The sequence below is a fragment of the Scylla paramamosain genome, chromosome 27, assembly GCF_035594125.1.
Source record: "Scylla paramamosain isolate STU-SP2022 chromosome 27, ASM3559412v1, whole genome shotgun sequence".
Classification (NCBI taxonomy): Eukaryota; Metazoa; Arthropoda; class Malacostraca; order Decapoda; family Portunidae; genus Scylla; species Scylla paramamosain.
In genome coordinates this window covers 21,092,860-21,111,433 of record NC_087177.1, presented here as the reverse complement: position 1 = coordinate 21,111,433, position 18,574 = coordinate 21,092,860, and the positions used below count along the sequence as shown (strand labels likewise).

Here is an 18,574-nt window from a genome sequence, read left to right as displayed (position 1 = left end):
TAACCTCGTCGGTAGCTCTGCGAGCAAGAAGTGAATTTTGGGAAAAACGGCTATATATACGCGAGATCAGATCGGCCCAGAGCGCGTCTGGACCAATCAGGACGCTCGCTGAGGTGGCGACTCCTGATCCTGAGTAGGCACGCTAATATATATACCACTTTTCAACTGAGAAAACGCACACTCGTTCTCACAGCAGTACGGCGACACTATGCCTCCCAAAGCATCAGGAAAGGCTGCCAAGAAAGCTGGCAAGGCACAGAAGGCCATTGCCAAGGGCGACAAGAAGAAGAAGCGCAGGAGGAAGGAGAGCTACTCCATCTACATCTACAAGGTGCTCAAGCAAGTCCACCCAGACACTGGCGTGTCCTCCAAGGCCATGTCAATCATGAACTCGTTCGTGAATGACATTTTCGAGCGCATCGCTGCCGAGGCATCCCGCCTGGCACACTATAACAAGCGCTCCACCATCACCAGCCGGGAAATCCAGACCGCTGTCCGTCTTCTTCTGCCTGGTGAACTGGCAAAACACGCTGTTTCTGAAGGCACCAAGGCTGTTACCAAGTATACCTCCTCCAAGTAAACAGGCGGCCAGTATACTGCTGCCAGTATAAAATAATACCCGGCTCCATTGGAGCCACACTTGAAAAGGAAAAAAGATACGATATAGACAAATGCATTATTATTATAATTATTGTTATTATTATTAATATTATTATTATTATTATTTTTATTATTATTATTATTATTATTATTATTATTATCATTATTAATAATATTAATATTGTTGTTTTTATTATGATTATTATTATAATAATTATTGTATCATTATTATTATTATTATTATTATTATTATTATTATGCTTATTATAATCGTGATTATTATTCTGTGGAGATAAAGAAAAGATAAAAAAAAATAGAGATAAAGAAAGATAAAAATTCTCCCAAGTGAAAGAGATATGGCCATGGAAGAGGGAATAATAATAATAATAAAAAAAAAAAAAAGGGGGGAAGGATATTGAGTTGAAAGTCGAAAGTTAATTATTAACCTGATACTGAAAGATGGAAAATAAATATTTTCTTCCACAAAACCAAACAGATTGTCTATGAAAATTCTTTAATGAAAGAGATGTTTGGCCCTAAAAAGGGCCTAGATATTGCTGTTATGAAGATCATTCGTGGATGACTTCTTAGGCACGCTCGCCACGGATGCGACGAGCCAGTTGGATGTCCTTTGGCATGATAGTCACGCGCTTGGCATGGATGGCGCACAGGTTGGTATCCTCAAACAGACCCACGAGGTAAGCCTCGGAAGCTTCCTGGAGAGCCATGACAGCAGAGGACTGGAAGCGGAGGTCAGTCTTGAAATCCTGAGCAATTTCACGCACCAGGCGCTGGAAAGGCAGTTTCCTGATAAGCAGCTCAGTGCTCTTCTGATAACGGCGGATCTCACGGAGAGCAACGGTTCCAGGCCTGTAACGGTGGGGTTTCTTGACACCTCCTGTGGCTGGAGCAGACTTGCGAGCTGCCTTTGTAGCAAGCTGCTTGCGGGGCGCCTTGCCACCAGTGGACTTGCGAGCCGTTTGCTTGGTACGTGCCATAGTTGTGGTAACAACAACTCACAACGAACACTCAGCTGAGTCTACATATAACATAACAAAGAGAGAAAAGATGGGGAGGGAGAAGTGGGGATAGTGGGAAGAATAGGGGGGTGATAAGAAGGGAATTGTAGTAGGAGAAATAGTCACTGGGGCTTGACCCAGGCGCAATTTGAATTAGGAGGGACATCTTTTTTTTATGCTTTTTATTTTATTTTTTTTTTTTTTTTACGTGTTATATTCATTCTAAGATGGCCAGGAAGACAAGGGCTTTATCGGGGAAAGCAGGAGAGTCCTCCACCAACCGAGCAAGCCAAGCCCAACACAGCCACAGCCACAGACGCCGCCCACGCACCCAAATCCCCGGGCCAAACCACGCAGCTGAGTCTGCCCGCGCTTCCCTTTATATATGAATCGGGTGGGCCCGACGACTCCAACCCTGCCTTGTGATTGGTCAGAAACGTCCAGTGAGGCTCATCGCCCACGCAGTCACCGCATGAAAGATGTGATCATTATTGTTAGTCTAATTCATTTTGTTCTTATTCTTATTCTTATTCTTATTCTTTCTTCCCTCATTCATAACAAATCTTGGAAAATATACAGCAGAACTGACATGTCATTTAAAATTCTAAGACAATTAGCAAGAAAGTTGTGATATTCTTATTTTTTTCATTCTTTTTATTCTATTTTTTTCTTATTCTTGTCATAATTAATATTGTTATCTTTATTATTTTCATTTTTTTATTATTCTTCCTTATCTTATTCTTATTTATCCTACTTTTAGAGAGATGAGGCTTGTGCGGTCACCCATCCAAGTTCTGCCCGGACCCCCTGCTTAACCTTGCTGATCCCGCCGTCAGCTGATTGGTCAAGAGCGGAGAACAAGGTGTTGGGAGGGCTTATTTCTCTTATTCTTATTCTTTCCTGTATTGTTGTTGCATTGTTGTGCTGAAAATGTTGGAAAATATGCACTAAAATTAACCCTTCATTCATAATTCTACGACAATTAGCAAGAGAGATATATTATTACTTTTTTCCCTTATTTTTGTTCTTTTTATTCTTAATCTTCTTATTTTTATTATAGTTGTTATTGTTATTTTATTATTTTCGTTTTTCGTTCATTCTCCTCATTCTTATTGCTATTTTTTTCTATTCTCAGAGAGATGAGGCTTTTGTGGTCACCCATCCAAGTTCTTCCCGGACCCCCTGCTTAACTGCGCTGATCCCGCCCCGGAGAACTAGGTGTTGGGAGGCCTTCTTTCTATTATTCTTATTCTTTCTTCCCCCATTCATATCGTTGTATTGGAAATGTTGGAAAATATACAAAAGAATTCACCCTTCTATGACAATTAGGAAGAAAGACATGGGATGCTTTCTTTTTTTTTTTTTATATTCCTTTATTGTAATTTTTCTTATTCTTGTTATAATAATTCTTACTGTTATCTTTATTACTTAAAATTTTCGTTCATTCTCCCTATTCTTATTCTTATTTTTTATTTATTTATTTTTTTTTTCAGACAGATGAGGCTTGTGTAGTCACCCATCCAAGTATTGCACGAAACCCCTGCGTAATCTCGACGATTTCATTTGACAATACCTATTTACTTATTTATTTATTATTATATTTATAAAAAAAAAAAAAAAAGAAGAAAAGAAGATGAAGAATAAGGTATGTAATCGAAATACTCTCTCTATACTGTAGCAATAGTTTAGATGGATGTACTTGTATTGTGTCAAAAATACTTGCAATATCTGCAATTGTAACCTGCAGTGTCGGCATAATGCATAATTAAGCAATGAAAAGAAAAATTAATAAAAGAATAAATGAAAAAAAGAAAGAAAAAAAGATACAATTAACAACTAAATATATTAGCTACCCCTCTACGTTTCTTTATCACTGCAGAAAAATGGAAACATTTTAACGTAGACTTGTCAAAATTCAACTGAAATTAAGGGTTAAATAAGGATCGTCACCCCTTCCCCAGAGGATATTCATTGTCTTTTAATATATATATATATATATATATATATATATATATATATATATATATATATATATATATATATATATATATATATATATATATATATATATATATATATATATATATATATATATATATATATATATTCTTTTTATTTAAAGTCTTATTTACTCATGTTAATTCTTCTTCACTAAGAGACAGAGAGAGAGAGAGAGAGAGAGAGAGAGAGAGAGAGAGAGAGAGAGAGAGAGAGGTAACGTCCTTGAGGATAGCAGCTCGTCTACGCTCCGCTCAGTGATCAGCGTTAGAATGTAATTCCTCATTTCTTTAAAAAAAAAAAAAAAAAAAAAAAAATGAAACTTTATTTAGGGGGCTTGCTGGAAACAAACTACAATGGAGGAAAGAAGAATATGTCTGCTATATGACCCACCCAGTTAAATTTTCAAGAAGCAAACGCAAGTTGGAAAATAGGAGGAAGATAAATTTTAATTTATATACGTTTTATGGTAATTTCTGCCACGCCTTCCTCTATTCATCAAACGTCACTGACACTTATTCCCTTTATTTTTTACTTTACAGAATCTTTTGTAGGGCAAGACTCTAGAGGATATGTGCTTTCATAAGGTCTATAATGCTTTGCTTATCATAGAGACATAAAAAAAAAAAAAATAATAATAATAAAAATAAATTAATTAATTAATTTAAAAAATCAAAATAAATAGATATATAAATTAATTAATTAATCAAATAAATTTCTATGCTTCACCTTTATAGCATTCGTATGAATGTCAAAACAAAACAAAAAAATATAAATATAAATATTAATATGAAAAAAAAAAATTACTAAATATATGAAAAATAGCATTACTACTACTACTACTACTACTACTGCTACTACTACTACTATTTTTTTTTTTTTATGTAGGAAGGACACTGGCCAAGGGCAACAAAAATGTAATAAAAAAAATGCCCACTGAAATGCCAGTCCCATATAGGGGTCAAAGCAGTGGTCAAAAAATGATGAATAAGTGTCTTGAAACCTCCCTCTTGAAGGAATTCAAGTCATAGGAAGGTGGAAATACGGAAGCAGGCAGGGAGTTCCAGAGTTTACCAGAGAAAGGGATGAATGATTGAGAATACTAGTTAACTCTTGCGTTAGAGAAGTGGACAGAATAGAGGTGAGAGAAAGAAGAAAGTCTTGTGCAGCGAGGCCACGGAAGGAGGGGAGGCATGCAGTTAGCAAGATCAGAAGAGCAGTTAGCATGAAAATAGCGGTAGAAGACAGCTAGATATGCAACATTGCGGCGGTGAGAGAGAAGCTGAAGACAGTCAGTTAGAGGAGAGGAGTTGATGAGACGAAAAGCTTTTGATTCCACCCTGTCTAGAAAAGCAGTATGAGTGGAACCCCCCTCAGACATGTGAAGCATACTCCATACATGGACGGATAAGGCCCTTGTACAGAGTTAGCAGCTGGGGGGGTGAGAAAAACTGGCGGAGACGTCTCAGAACACCTAACTTCATAAAAGCTGTTTTAGCTAGAGATGAGATGTGAAGTTTCCAGTTCAGATTATAAGTAAAGGACAGACCGAGGATGTTCAATGTAGAAGAGGGGGACAGTTGAGTGTCATTGAAGAAGAGGGGATAGTTGTCTGGAAGGTTGTGTCGAGTTGATAGATGGAGGAATTGATTTTTTGAGGCATTGAACAATATCAAGTTTGTTCTGCCCCAATGAGAAATTTTAGAAAGATCAGAAGTCAGGCGTTCTGTGGCTTCCCTGCGTGATATGTTTACCTCCTGAAGGGTTGGACGTCTATGAAAAGACGTGGAAAAGTGCAGGGTGGTATCTTCAGCGTAGGAGTGGATAGGACAAGAAGTTTGGTTTAGAAGATCATTAATGAATAATAAGAAGAGAGTGGGTGACAGGACAGAACCCTGAGGAACACCACTGTTAATTGATTTAGGAGAAGAACAGTGACCGTCTACCACAGCAGCAATAGAACGGTCAAAAAGGAAACTTGAGATGAAGTAAACAGAGAGAAGGATAGAAACCGTAGGAGGGTAGTTTGGAAATCAAAGCTTTGTGCCAGACTCTATCAAAAGCTTTTGATAATTATGTCCAAGGCAACAGCAAAAGTTTCACCAAAATCTCTAAAAGAGGATGACCACGACTCAGTAAGGAAAGCCAGAAGATCACCAGTAGAGCGGCCTTGACGGAACCCATACTGGCGATCAGATAGATGGTTGTGGAGTGATAGATGTTTAAGAATCTTCCTGTTGAAGATAGATTCAAAAACTTTAGATAGGCAGGAAATTAAAGCAATAGGATGGTAGTTTGAGGGATTAGAACGGTCACCCTTTTTAGGAACAGGTTGAATGTAAGTAAACTTCCAGCAAGAAGGAAAGGTAGTGTTGACAGACAGAGCTGAAAGAATTTGAATAGGCAAGGTGCAAGCATGGAGGCATTGTTTCGGAGAACAATAGGAGGGACCCCATCCGGTCCATAAGCCTTCCGAGGGTTTAGGCCAGCGAGGGCATGGAAAACATCAGTCTTGTTGCTAGGTTACTATAGGGAGCCAGGTCGTTCACTTGGCGGGTTTTTTCCCGGGCATAGGAGGTCGAATAGCGACCGACCTGTGCTCGGGCCGGCCTTACGTCCGTGAACGACTTGGACCCAACACAGAAACTGACACTATACACATTTACACACTTATGTCATGAAAAATGCCACGAATGAAGATAAAATCCAGTGACTCTAAAGACCCTAGGAAGAAATCTGGTTTGCTTGCCATCCTGTCAAATAATGATATATATGTCACCAAACTGATCTCTGTCTCTGACGGATACGTAATCATCACCTCAAATGATGAAGACCTTGACAAAGTATTCCAACAAAAAACAACAAGTGAACTTAATGAAAATGATTTCTACCCTCTAATTCCACCAGAACTGAGAGCAAAAAGGTCTGTAATAGTTTTCAATGTTGACCCCCACATATTCAACAACGAGGAACAAGAAATACAAGATGAGCTCCAAGAACACAACGAATGGGTTAAGAATAATCTTAGCAGCATTTACAAATTCCCCAACTCCAAAACTTTAAAAATAACTTTTAGTCAAGCTGCAACAGCACTAAAAGCTCTAGACACCGGCCTGAAAATGTTTCAGATGAGCATCCCTAAACACAGAATACAGCAAGAAAAATTCTACCAACTCCAAACTTGCTTTAGATGCTACGCCATCGAGGATCACCATACCAACGCGTGTCCTCTAGATAAAGATTATAAAGTATGCTCTGAATGTGCAGATCAAGACCATTCATGGAAAGACTGCAAGAACACTAAAAAGAAATGCATAAACTGCAAGGGTGACCACAGAACACTATCCATGACATGCCCTATGAGAAAAACAGCAATAAAAGAAAAAAGGGAAATGAATAAGAACACCAACACCTACGCAGGGGCCGCTAAGAACACAGCATCAACACAAAGTTTCTCTGCTCATACTAACATAGACAAGGACCTTCACCTCAAAATATACTCTTGTATGCTTCATGCCCACATTATGAACATCTCTGAGCCTGGATGCTTTGAAGCTGAGCTCAACGCAACCTTCACAGCCAACAACTTGCCAACTATCAAGATCCCAAGAACCCCTAAGTCAGATCTCCTCATCAAAAAGCTCACAGAGGAAGAAGAAAAAACGGTAACAGACACAGAGATCACAATCAAACGCACACAAGACGGAAATAATAAGAAGCAAGATACCTACCAAGAGACAGGAACCATGGAGAAACCAAAAAGCAAGAACAGACTCCACAGCGGTGACATAAAATTACATATTTACACCTCAGAAAGCACAAGATGGCCACCACACCTGTCACCCACAGACCTGGTTAAGAACATCAGAGAAAATAAATTCAAGTTTACATACTCTGACCAATCCTTTGAAGATTCAGAAATTCTCCATCTTATTGAATTTAATGAAATAAAGATGGAAGAATCTTGCTGGTGCATTGTAGAAGATAGTGTTTTCCGCAAAATAAGATCAGGCCAGATTAATGATAAATCACCTCTACCCAAAGATCTAAGAAGACATAGAAAATTCTCTAAGTAAAACCAATATATAAATATAAATTTCATACAAAGAAGCAATAAATTTAACCAAACAATAAACTATACACAATAATGGCTCTTAATACACTTAAAGTAATACAACATAATGTCCAACACTGGAAAACCAGGAAAACCACACTATCAAATATTTACAGACACTTCGACCCTGACGTAATTCTAATTAACAGTCATTGTATACCAGACACCAATATTATGAGAATTCCTTCCTACAACATAATAAAGAAAAACACACTAAATAATCCTGCAGATGGTACTGCAATTGCAGTGAAACGAAATATAAAATACAAAATACTAGATGACTTTATTTCTGACTTAATTGCAATAGAAATTGAAACAACAACGGGTAAAATAATTCTGGCAACACTATATCAACCTCCAGCACGAAACTTCATACCGATCCCTGACATAATTAGACTATTTCGTAGACAAACTCCAGTATATATGATAGCAGACTTAAACGCCAATCACCCTTGTCTAGATTACAATTATACAAACACGAAAGGCCACCAGATACACACACTGATACACAATAGAACATTACAACACAGGGGACCTTACTTTCCAACATTTTATACACAAGGAAGGGGCACAACACCAGACATAATACTCACCAACTACAGGACACATCACTTTATTACACCTGGCCCTCTCACTTCCAGTGATCATATTCCTATTTTACTCACCATTTCATCATCACCCATTTTAATACCAGCTCCAAAAAAAACGAATCTAAAACAGGCGGATTGGGAAAACTTTAAAAAACATATTAATGATAATATAGCAGATGCTAATCTGAATCTTACTGAAATAGAAAACATAGACAATGCAATAGAAAACTGGCATAACACAATTGATAATGCCATTAAAAATCATATCCCATTCACTAATCACCGACAATTACCTGCCCCTAAATTAACCGAAGAAACTAAACTCACAATAATTAGGTTCAATGCACTCAGACAACACTCACAACAATACGGCTGGGACATAAATCATTACAGACTGTACAGAACATTGCAAAATACCCTAGAAGCGAGGATGATAGAAGAAAGTAACAAAAATTGGCATAATTTATTAGAAGAAGTATCCGCCACATACAAAAACCCAGGTATCTTCTGGAAGAAAATAAAAGTGATCACTGGAAATAACATTCCCGAACCTGAATATCTCCTGAACTATAACAACACTAAAATATACAAAACAGAAGAAAAGGAAGAGTTACACAGACAACACTGGTCGCAAATATTTGAAGAGGAGGCAGAGGATGAAGAAGAAGAAAGTGAAGAAATATACCAATTTTTACAAAACAACCTAGACAGAATATCCCCCTACGATAACACTGACACATCACGTCTAGGAACCTGCGCTCTTGACACACAAATAACACCTGAGGAAGTAGGAAATGTGATTAAAAATATTAAGAAATCCAGTCCAGGACAAATTGGGATAAACAAAACGATCCTCCAAGCACTTCCTGATAAAGCCATCACAAGACTTACACACATTTATAATAACACCATCTCTGCAGGCTATTTTCCTGACACATGGAAAAAGGCCATAGTCCGGTTAATACCTAAACAAGGAAAAACTCCACACAAAACTGAAAACTACAGACCTATATCGCTGCTGGAGGTACCTGGAAAAATTTTAGAACGTATCATCAATAGCAGACTGAGGAGACACCTAGAATTAAACAATAAATATAACAATAACCAGTTTGGATTTAGAGAGGGCATAGGCACAACACATGCACTTGCAATCATAACTGAACAAATAGCACAGAACAAAGGAGACCGAGGACAATGTCAAATTATATTCAGAGACGTAACCAAAGCATTCGACAAAGTTTGGCACATAGGATTAAAGTTTAAGATTTTACATCAGCAACTTCCTACCACTATTGAAAAATTACTTTGTGACTTCCTTGATGATAGAACAGCAGCATTAAAAATAGACAACTACATTGGACCTTCCTTCGAGCTGGCTTCAGGAGTTCCACAAGGGAGTCTACTGTCGCCAACACTCTATACCATCTTCACAAACGATCTGGAAGCATCAGATAGAAATTTAAATATATGCTACGCTGATGACATAACCCAAATCACTGGATATAAAGGCAAATCTAAAAACATATTAAACAGGCAAACAGAAAGAGAAATACTGAAAGTAAATGATTTCGAGAAAAAATGGAGAATTAAAACCAACTTAACAAAATTCACTCCTCTACACCTTGGTGCCAGAATCACTAACCCACTTATTATAGACGAAGATCCCATAGAATTCAAATCTGAAGGTAAATGTCTAGGACTACTTATTACAATCAACGGGTATAACAAACATATTCAAGACAGAAATAATAAGGCCTTAGCAGCACTTAAAAAACTGTACAGACTACAACACATGCCAGAAAAGATAAAAATTCACCTAGTGAAGGCTCTAGTACTACCAATACTAGAGTACCCACCAATACCCACTCATGCACTTAGCCAAACACAAGTCAGCAAACTACAAAAAATTCAAAATAAAGCATTAAGATTTGCCATCAACCAACGATACCCATATACTATGAATAGTATGCAAATCCATCAATACACAAAAACGCTACCACTAAACATCAAACTACATGAAAGAGCTAAAAGGGTATGGGATAGACTAGAAGACTTACAACACCACACATTAACTAAACTCAAAGAAAACAGAGAGAATATTCAGAATTACAACAGAAATTTCCCTAGTAGCCTAAGTCGCTATGACGCCACTCCAAACCCAAAATACTATTAATTCGAAACACACTTACCTGTAGATACGATTACCACACTTACCTGTAGCAAAACCAACATCAGTAGTACGGACACCTGAAAAGAAAAACAAAACATTAAAATCAACACACAAAAAAACACATAAGAACACTTACGGTATGGGGATAATGGGGTCGTTCTTCCTTTGCACTGCGCCCTGAGTTGCCGGGTCGTGGGAGCCGTTGAGCTCGGTAGTGAGAAGCAAGGAGGCTTCCCGTGGCCGGCCCCCTCCCCCGGCAAGGGGTGGTGTAGCCCAGCTCTGTTAGCGGTCATCTGGCAGCGGTGAGAGGTAGAACAGGGCCCCGTATCAACTCAACTCTTCCTCTGTAAGACAGAATAAATATAAAGCAATCTTTTTGATAGGGACGATGATGGTTTAGCTGGGTTTTGCTTAAAATTAATAGTAAAGAAATAAAAATGCCTAATACACACACAAAAATAAAAGAGTGCAGCCTCTTCACAAAAAAATAAAATACAATATATATATACAATAAGAATAGCAAAGTGGTCTGCCCACAAAATTTTACTCTAATTCTTTCCTTCACTTTCTTTCTTTTCTTCTATCTGTCCAATCTCTTACTCTTCCCCGTCTTTCTGTAAAAAAAAAAAAAAAAAAAAAAGAAAAAAAAAAAAAAGAAAACGCACACTCGTTCTCACAGCAGTACGGCGACACTATGCCTCCCAAAGCATCAGGAAAGGCTGCCAAGAAAGCTGGCAAGGCACAGAAGGCCATTGCCAAGGGCGACAAGAAGAAGAAGCGCAGGAGGAAGGAGAGCTACTCCATCTACATCTACAAGGTGCTCAAGCAAGTCCACCCAGACACTGGCGTGTCCTCCAAGGCCATGTCAATCATGAACTCGTTCGTGAATGACATTTTCGAGCGCATCGCTGCCGAGGCATCCCGCCTGGCACACTATAACAAGCGCTCCACCATCACCAGCCGGGAAATCCAGACCGCTGTCCGTCTTCTTCTGCCTGGTGAACTGGCAAAACACGCTGTTTCTGAAGGCACCAAGGCTGTTACCAAGTATACCTCCTCCAAGTAAACAGGCGGCCAGTATACTGCTGCCAGTATAAAATAATACCCGGCTCCATTGGAGCCACACTTGAAAAGGAAAAAAGATACGATATAGACAAATGCATTATTATTATAATTATTGTTATTATTATTAATATTATTATTATTATTATTTTTATTATTATTATTATTATTATTATTATTATCATTATTAATATTATTAATATTGTTGTTTTTATTATGATTATTATTATAATAATTATTGTATCATTATTATTATTATTATTATTATTATTATTATTATTATTATTATGCTTATTATTATCGTGATTATTATTCTGTGGAGATAAAGAAAAGATAAAAAAAAAATAGAGATAAAGAAAGATAAAAATTCTCCCAAGTGAAAGAGATATGGCCATGGAAGAGGGAATAATAATAATAATAAAAAAAAAAAAAAGGGGGGAAGGATATTGAGTTGAAAGTCGAAAGTTAATTATTAACCTGATACTGAAAGATGGAAAATAAATATTTTCTTCCACAAAACCAAACAGATTGTCTATGAAAATTCTTTAATGAAAGAGATGTTTGGCCCTAAAAAGGGCCTAGATATTGCTGTTATGAAGATCATTCGTGGATGACTTCTTAGGCACGCTCGCCACGGATGCGACGAGCCAGTTGGATGTCCTTTGGCATGATAGTCACGCGCTTGGCATGGATGGCGCACAGGTTGGTATCCTCAAACAGACCCACGAGGTAAGCCTCGGAAGCTTCCTGGAGAGCCATGACAGCAGAGGACTGGAAGCGGAGGTCAGTCTTGAAATCCTGAGCAATTTCACGCACCAGGCGCTGGAAAGGCAGTTTCCTGATAAGCAGCTCAGTGCTCTTCTGATAACGGCGGATCTCACGGAGAGCAACGGTTCCAGGCCTGTAACGGTGGGGTTTCTTGACACCTCCAGTGGCTGGAGCAGACTTGCGAGCTGCCTTTGTAGCAAGCTGCTTGCGGGGCGCCTTGCCACCAGTGGACTTGCGAGCCGTTTGCTTGGTACGTGCCATAGTTGTGGTAACAACAACTCACAACGAACACTCAGCTGAGTCTACATAACATAACATAACAAAGAGAGAAAAGATGGGGAGGGAGAAGTCGGGATAGTGGGAAGAATAGGGGGGTGATAAGAAGGGAACTGTAGTAGGAGAAATAGTCACTGGGGCTTAACCCAGGCGCAATTTGAATTAGGAAGGACATTTTTTTTTTTTTTTTTTTTTTTTTTTTTTTTACGTGTTATATTCATTCTAAGATGGCAAGGGAGACAAGGTCCTCATCGGGGAAAGCAGGAGAGTCCGCCACCAACCGAGCAAGCCAAGCCCAAAACAGCCACGGCAACGGACGCCGCCCACGCACCCAAAACCCCAGGCCAAACCACGCACAAGTTAGGGGCCAGACTATCCAGAGCTTGCATTATCAGGATGTGAAAGAGGAGTGAAGGACAGTCAGAGTAAAAAGGGTTTTTTTGTGTTTTTTATTGGTTCAAAGAAGGACAGAGGAAGAAGTACATCCGTATAGCGGAGGGACCTACAGTTTTACGTGGGTTCCAAACCACGGATAGTAGTAGAGTGATTTGGTGATGGCCGGGATATTTATTGTGTGATGTAATGTGGTGGGTGAAAAAGCGGTGTCGGTCCTTTCTTCTCGTGTCCTGTGACTCGTCCTGCAAAAAGGCCAACCTGCTAAAAAAAAAAAAAAAAAAAAAAAAAAAAAAAAAAAAAAAAAAAAAAAAAAAATATATATATATATATATATATATATATATATATATATATATATATATATATATATATATATATATATATATATATATATATATATATATATATATATATATATATATATATATATATATAAAATGTTTTGGTGTTATGTGTATGGGGAGGGTGAGGATGGTTTGTGATAATGATTGACGTGATGGTAGGATGTGCAATGACAGAGGCTCGAAAAGGCTCCCTCACCGCAACGAGGGGTCAAATCTAATACCATCTGCTTGCACGCGGTAAGTCGCCAAGCTGAGTCATAACATAACATAACATAACAAAGAGAGAAAAGATGGGGAGGGAGAAGTGGGGATAGTGGGAAGAATAGGGGGGTGATAAGAAGGGAATTGTAGGAGGAGAAATAGTCACTGGGGCTTAACCCAGGCGCAATTTGAATTAGGAAGGACATCTTTTTTTTTTTTTTTTTTTTTTTTTTTTTTAGCGTGTTATATTCATTCTAAGATGGCAAGGGAGACAAGGTCCTTATCGGGGAAAGCAGGAAAGTCCGCCACCAACCGAGCAAGCCAAGCCCAAAACAGCCACGGCAACGGACGCCGCCCACGCACCCAAAACACCAGGCCAAACCACGCACAAGTTAGGGGCCAGACTATCCAGAGCCTGCATTATCAGGATGTGAAAGAGGAGTGAAGGACAGTCAGAGTAAAAAAGGGTTTTTTTGTGTTTTTTATTGGTTCAAAGAAGGACAGAGGAAGAAGTACATCCGTATAGCGGAGGGACCTACAGTTTTACGTGGGTTCCGAACCACGGATAGTAGTAGAGTGATTTGGTGATGGGCGGGATATTTATTGTGTGATGTAATGTGGTGGGTGAAAAAGCGGTGTCGGTCCTTTCATATCGTGTCCTGTGACTCGTCCTGCAAAAAGGCCAACCTGCTAAAAAAAAAAAAAAAAGAGAGAATATAAAAAATGTCGTGGTGTTATGTGCATGGGGAGGGTGAGGATGGTTTGTGATAATGATTGACGTGATTGTAGGATGTGCAATGACAGAGGCTCGAAAAGGCTCCCTCACCGCAACGAGGGGTCAAATCTAATACCATCTGCTTGCACGCGGTAAGTCGCCGGTGGTGGGGGGTGAATGGAGATTCCTGCATGGATGCTTCCAGGGCCCCGCCCCACCATCTCTTGACTACCTTACTACCCAGCTCTGGCCGCACCAAACTACCTCTGTGGGGGGGGGTGAAGTGGCTTCCACTGAATAGTGTGGTTGCCGTCCCCACCATCAGTGCTGGCCGCTCCATAACTGCCACGGGGAGTACCACTACCGGAACGTAATGCCAACGGCCGGGGGCCCCATTGCCGTGGCGTCAGTGGGAGAAGTGCGGTTCGTGCTATCCTCTTTCATCTGAAAGTGGTCTGGTGTCCCCTTGAGAACCTAGGCTGCGAGACAGAAAAATAATGCATAAAAAAAACACAAAAATATGAATAAAAAACCATAAGACAAAATATATAAAAAAAACACTAGGTGTTGGCACGCGAGCCCACTCCTTCGGTCAGAGGCATGGAATGTTAATGGTGGTGTGTTTTGTCGCATCTTTTTCCCGGGAGCTGTCCGGTGCCTCCTTGGGACCTAGGCTGCGAGACAGAAAGATAATGCATAAAATAAACAGAAGATGAATACAAAGCCATAAGACAAAAAATATGAAAAAACCACTAGGTGTAGGCACACGGGCTCGCCCCACGTGAACGAGAGTGCGACGATGATTCCACTCAGACACCTTGAGTAGTAGAGAAGATTAGAGAAAGAGAGAGAAAGCTGAGTCTGCCCGCGCTTCCCTTTATATACTCGTATGAATCGGGTGGGCCCGACGACTCCAACCCTGCCTTGTGATTGGTCAGAAACGTCCAGTGAGGCTCATCGCCCACGCAGTCACCGCATGAAAGATGTGATCATTATTGTTAGTCTAATTCATTTTGTTCTTATTCTTATTCTTATTCTTATTCTTTCTTCCCTCATTCATAACAAATCTTGGAAAATATACAGCAGAACTGACATGTCATTTAAAATTCTAAGACAATTAGCAAGAAAGTTGTGATATTCTTATTTTTTTCATTCTTTTTATTCTATTTTTTTCTTATTCTTGTCATAATTAATATTGTTATCTTTATTATTTTCATTTTTTTTATTATTCTTCCTTATCTTATTCTTATTTATCCTACTTTTAGAGAGATGAGGCTTGTGCGGTCACCCATCCAAGTTCTGCCCGGACCCCCTGCTTAACCTTGCTGATCCCGCCGTCAGCTGATTGGTCAAGAGCGGAGAACAAGGTGTTGGGAGGGCTTATTTGTCTTATTCTTATTCTTTCCTGTATTTTTGTTGCATTGTTGTGCTGAAAATGTTGGAAAATATGCACTAAAATTAACCCTTCATTCATAATTCTACGACAATCAGAAAAATGAGGCTTGTGTAGTCACCCATCCAAGTATTGCCCGAAACCCCTGCGTAATCTCGACGATTTAATTTGACAATACCTATTTACTTATTTATTTATTATTATATTTAATAAAAAAAAAATAAAGAAGAAAAGAAGATGAAGAATAAGGTATGTAATCGAAATACTCTCTCTATACTGTAGCAATAGTTTAGCTGGATGTGCTTGTATTGTGTCAAAAATACTTGCAATATCTGCAATTGTAACCTGCAGTGTCGGCATAATGCATAATTAAGCAATGAAAAGAAAAATTAATAAAAGAATAAATGAAAAAAAGAAAGAAAAAAGATACAATTAACAACTAAATATATTAGCTACCCCTCTACGTTTCTTTATCACTGCAGAAAAATGGAAACATTTTAACGTAGACTTGTCAAAATTCAACTGAAATTAAGGGTTAAATAAGGATCGTCACCCCTTCCCCAGAGGATATTCATTGTCTTTGAATATATATATATATATATATATATATATATATATATATATATATATATATATATATATATATATATATATATATATATATATATATATATATATATATATATATATATATATATATATATATATATATATATATATATTCTTTTTATTTAAAGTCTTATTTACTGATGTTAATTCTTCTTCACTAAGAGACAGAGAGAGAGAGAGAGAGAGAGAGAGAGAGAGAGAGAGAGAGAGAGAGAGAGAGAGAGAGGTAACGTCCTTGAGGATAGCAGCTCGTCTACGCTCCGCTCAGTGATCAACGTTAGAATGTAATTCCTCATTTCTTTAAAAAAAAAAAACAAAAAAAACAAAAACTTTATTTAGGGGGCTTGCTGGAAACAAACTACAATGGAGGAAAGAACAATATGTCTGCTATATGACCCACCCAGTTAAATTTTCAAGAAGCAAACGCAAGTTGGAAAATACGAGGAAGATAAATTTTCATTTATATACGTTTTATGGTAATTTCTGCCACGCCTTCCTCTATTCATCAAACGTCACTGACACTTATTCCCTTTATTTTTTACTTTACAGAATCTTTTGTAGGGCAAGACTCCAGAGGATATGTGCTTTCATAAGGTCTATAATGCTTTGCTTATCATAGAGACATAAAAAAAAAAAAATAATAATAATAAAAATAAATTAATTAATTAATTAAAAAAATCAAAATATATAGATATATAAATTAATTAATTAATCAAATAAATTTCTATGCTTCACCTTTATAGCATTCGTATGAATGTCAAAACAAAAGAAAAAAATATAAATATAAATATTAATATGAAAAAAAAAATTACTAAATATATGAAAAATAGCATTACTACTACTACTACTACTACTACTGCTGCTACTACTACTACTATTTTATTTTATTTTTTTTAATGTAAGAAGGACACTGGCCAAGGGCAACAAAAATGTAATAAAAAAAATGCCCACTGAAATGCCAGTCCCATACAGGGGTCAAAGCAGTGGTCAAAAAATGATGAATAAGTGTCTTGAAACCTCCCTCTTGAAGGAATTCAAGTCATAGGAAGGTGGAAATACGGAAGCAGGCAGGGAGTTCCAGAGTTTACCAGAGAAAGGGATGAATGATTGAGAATACTAGTTAACTCTTGCGTTAGAGAAGTGGACAGAATAGAGGTGAGAGAAAGAAGAAAGTCTTGTGCAGCGAGGCCACGGAAGGAGGGGAGGCATGCAGTTAGCAAGATCAGAAGAGCAGTTAGCATGAAAATAGCGGTAGAAGACAGCTAGATATGCAACATTGCGGCGGTGAGAGAGAAGCTGAAGACAGTCAGTTAGAGGAGAGGAGTTGATGAGACGAAAAGCTTTTGATTCCACCCTGTCTAGAAAGGCAGTATGAGTGGAACCCCCCTCAGACATGTGAAGCATACTCCATACATGGACGGATAAGGCCCTTGTACAGAGTTAGCAGCTGGGGGAGTGAGAAAAACTGGCGGAGACGTCTCAGAACACCTAACTTCATAAAAGCTGTTTTAGCTAGAGATGAGATGTGAAGTTTCCAGTTCAGATTATAAGTAAAGGACAGACCGAGGATGTTCAATGTAGAAGAGGGGGACAGTTGAGTGTCATTGAAGAAGAGGGGATAGTTGTCTGGAAGGTTGTGTCGAGTTGATAGATGGAGGAATTGATTTTTTGAGGCATTGAACAATATCAAGTTTGTTCTGCCCCAATGAGAAATTTTAGAAAGATCAGAAGTCAGGCGTTCTGTGGCTTCCCTGCGTGATATGTTTACCTCCTGAAGGGTTGGACGTCTATGAAAAGACGTGGAAAAGTGCAGGGTGGTATCTTCAGCGTAGGAGTGGATAGGACAAGAAGTTTGGTTTAGAAGATCATTAATGAATAATAAGAAGAGAGTGGGTGACAGGACAGAACCCTCAGGAACACCACTGTTAATTGATTTAGGAGAAGAAAAGTGACCGTCTACCACAGCAGCAATAGAACGGTCAAAAAGGAAACTTGAGATGAAGTAAACAGAGAGAAGGATAGAAACCGTAGGAGGGTAGTTTGGAAATCAAAGCTTTGTGCCAGACTCTATCAAAAGCTTTTGATAATTATGTCCAAGGCAACAGCAAAAGTTTCACCAAAATCTCTAAAAGAGGATGACCAAGACTCAGTAAGGAAAGCCAGAAGATCACCAGTAGAGCGGCCTTGACGGAACCCATACTGGCGATCAGATAGAAGGTTGTGGAGTGATAGATGTTTAAGAATCTTCCTGTTGAAGATAGATTCAAAAACTTTAGATAGGCAGGAAATTAAAGCAATAGGATGGTAGTTTGAGGGATT

At 38.4% G+C, this 18,574-nt stretch overlaps 3 protein-coding genes across 3 annotated transcripts; 2 read left to right on the top strand and 1 right to left on the bottom strand.

The window, feature by feature from the left end:
• The first annotated feature begins 208 nt into the window (after positions 1-208).
• On the top strand, positions 209-623 carry LOC135114357 (histone H2B). Its single transcript, XM_064030263.1, has one exon. It carries the CDS (start codon positions 209-211, stop codon positions 578-580), a length of 372 nt encoding a protein of 123 aa, XP_063886333.1. The 3' UTR covers positions 581-623.
• Positions 624-1,052: 429 nt separating this feature from the next.
• On the bottom strand, positions 1,053-12,612 carry LOC135114439 (uncharacterized). Its single transcript, XM_064030342.1, has 4 exons — positions 12,184-12,612; positions 10,628-10,770; positions 7,088-7,211; positions 1,053-1,604 (listed from the first exon to the last, which is right to left on the bottom strand). Exons 1-4 carry the CDS (start codon positions 12,580-12,582, stop codon positions 1,188-1,190), a joined length of 1,083 nt encoding a protein of 360 aa, XP_063886412.1. The 5' UTR covers positions 12,583-12,612; the 3' UTR covers positions 1,053-1,187.
• Positions 10,662-11,600, top strand: LOC135114356 (histone H2B). The gene has a single exon (XM_064030262.1). It carries the CDS (start codon positions 11,186-11,188, stop codon positions 11,555-11,557), a length of 372 nt encoding a protein of 123 aa, XP_063886332.1. The 5' UTR covers positions 10,662-11,185; the 3' UTR covers positions 11,558-11,600.
• Positions 12,613-18,574: the final 5,962 nt, after the last annotated feature.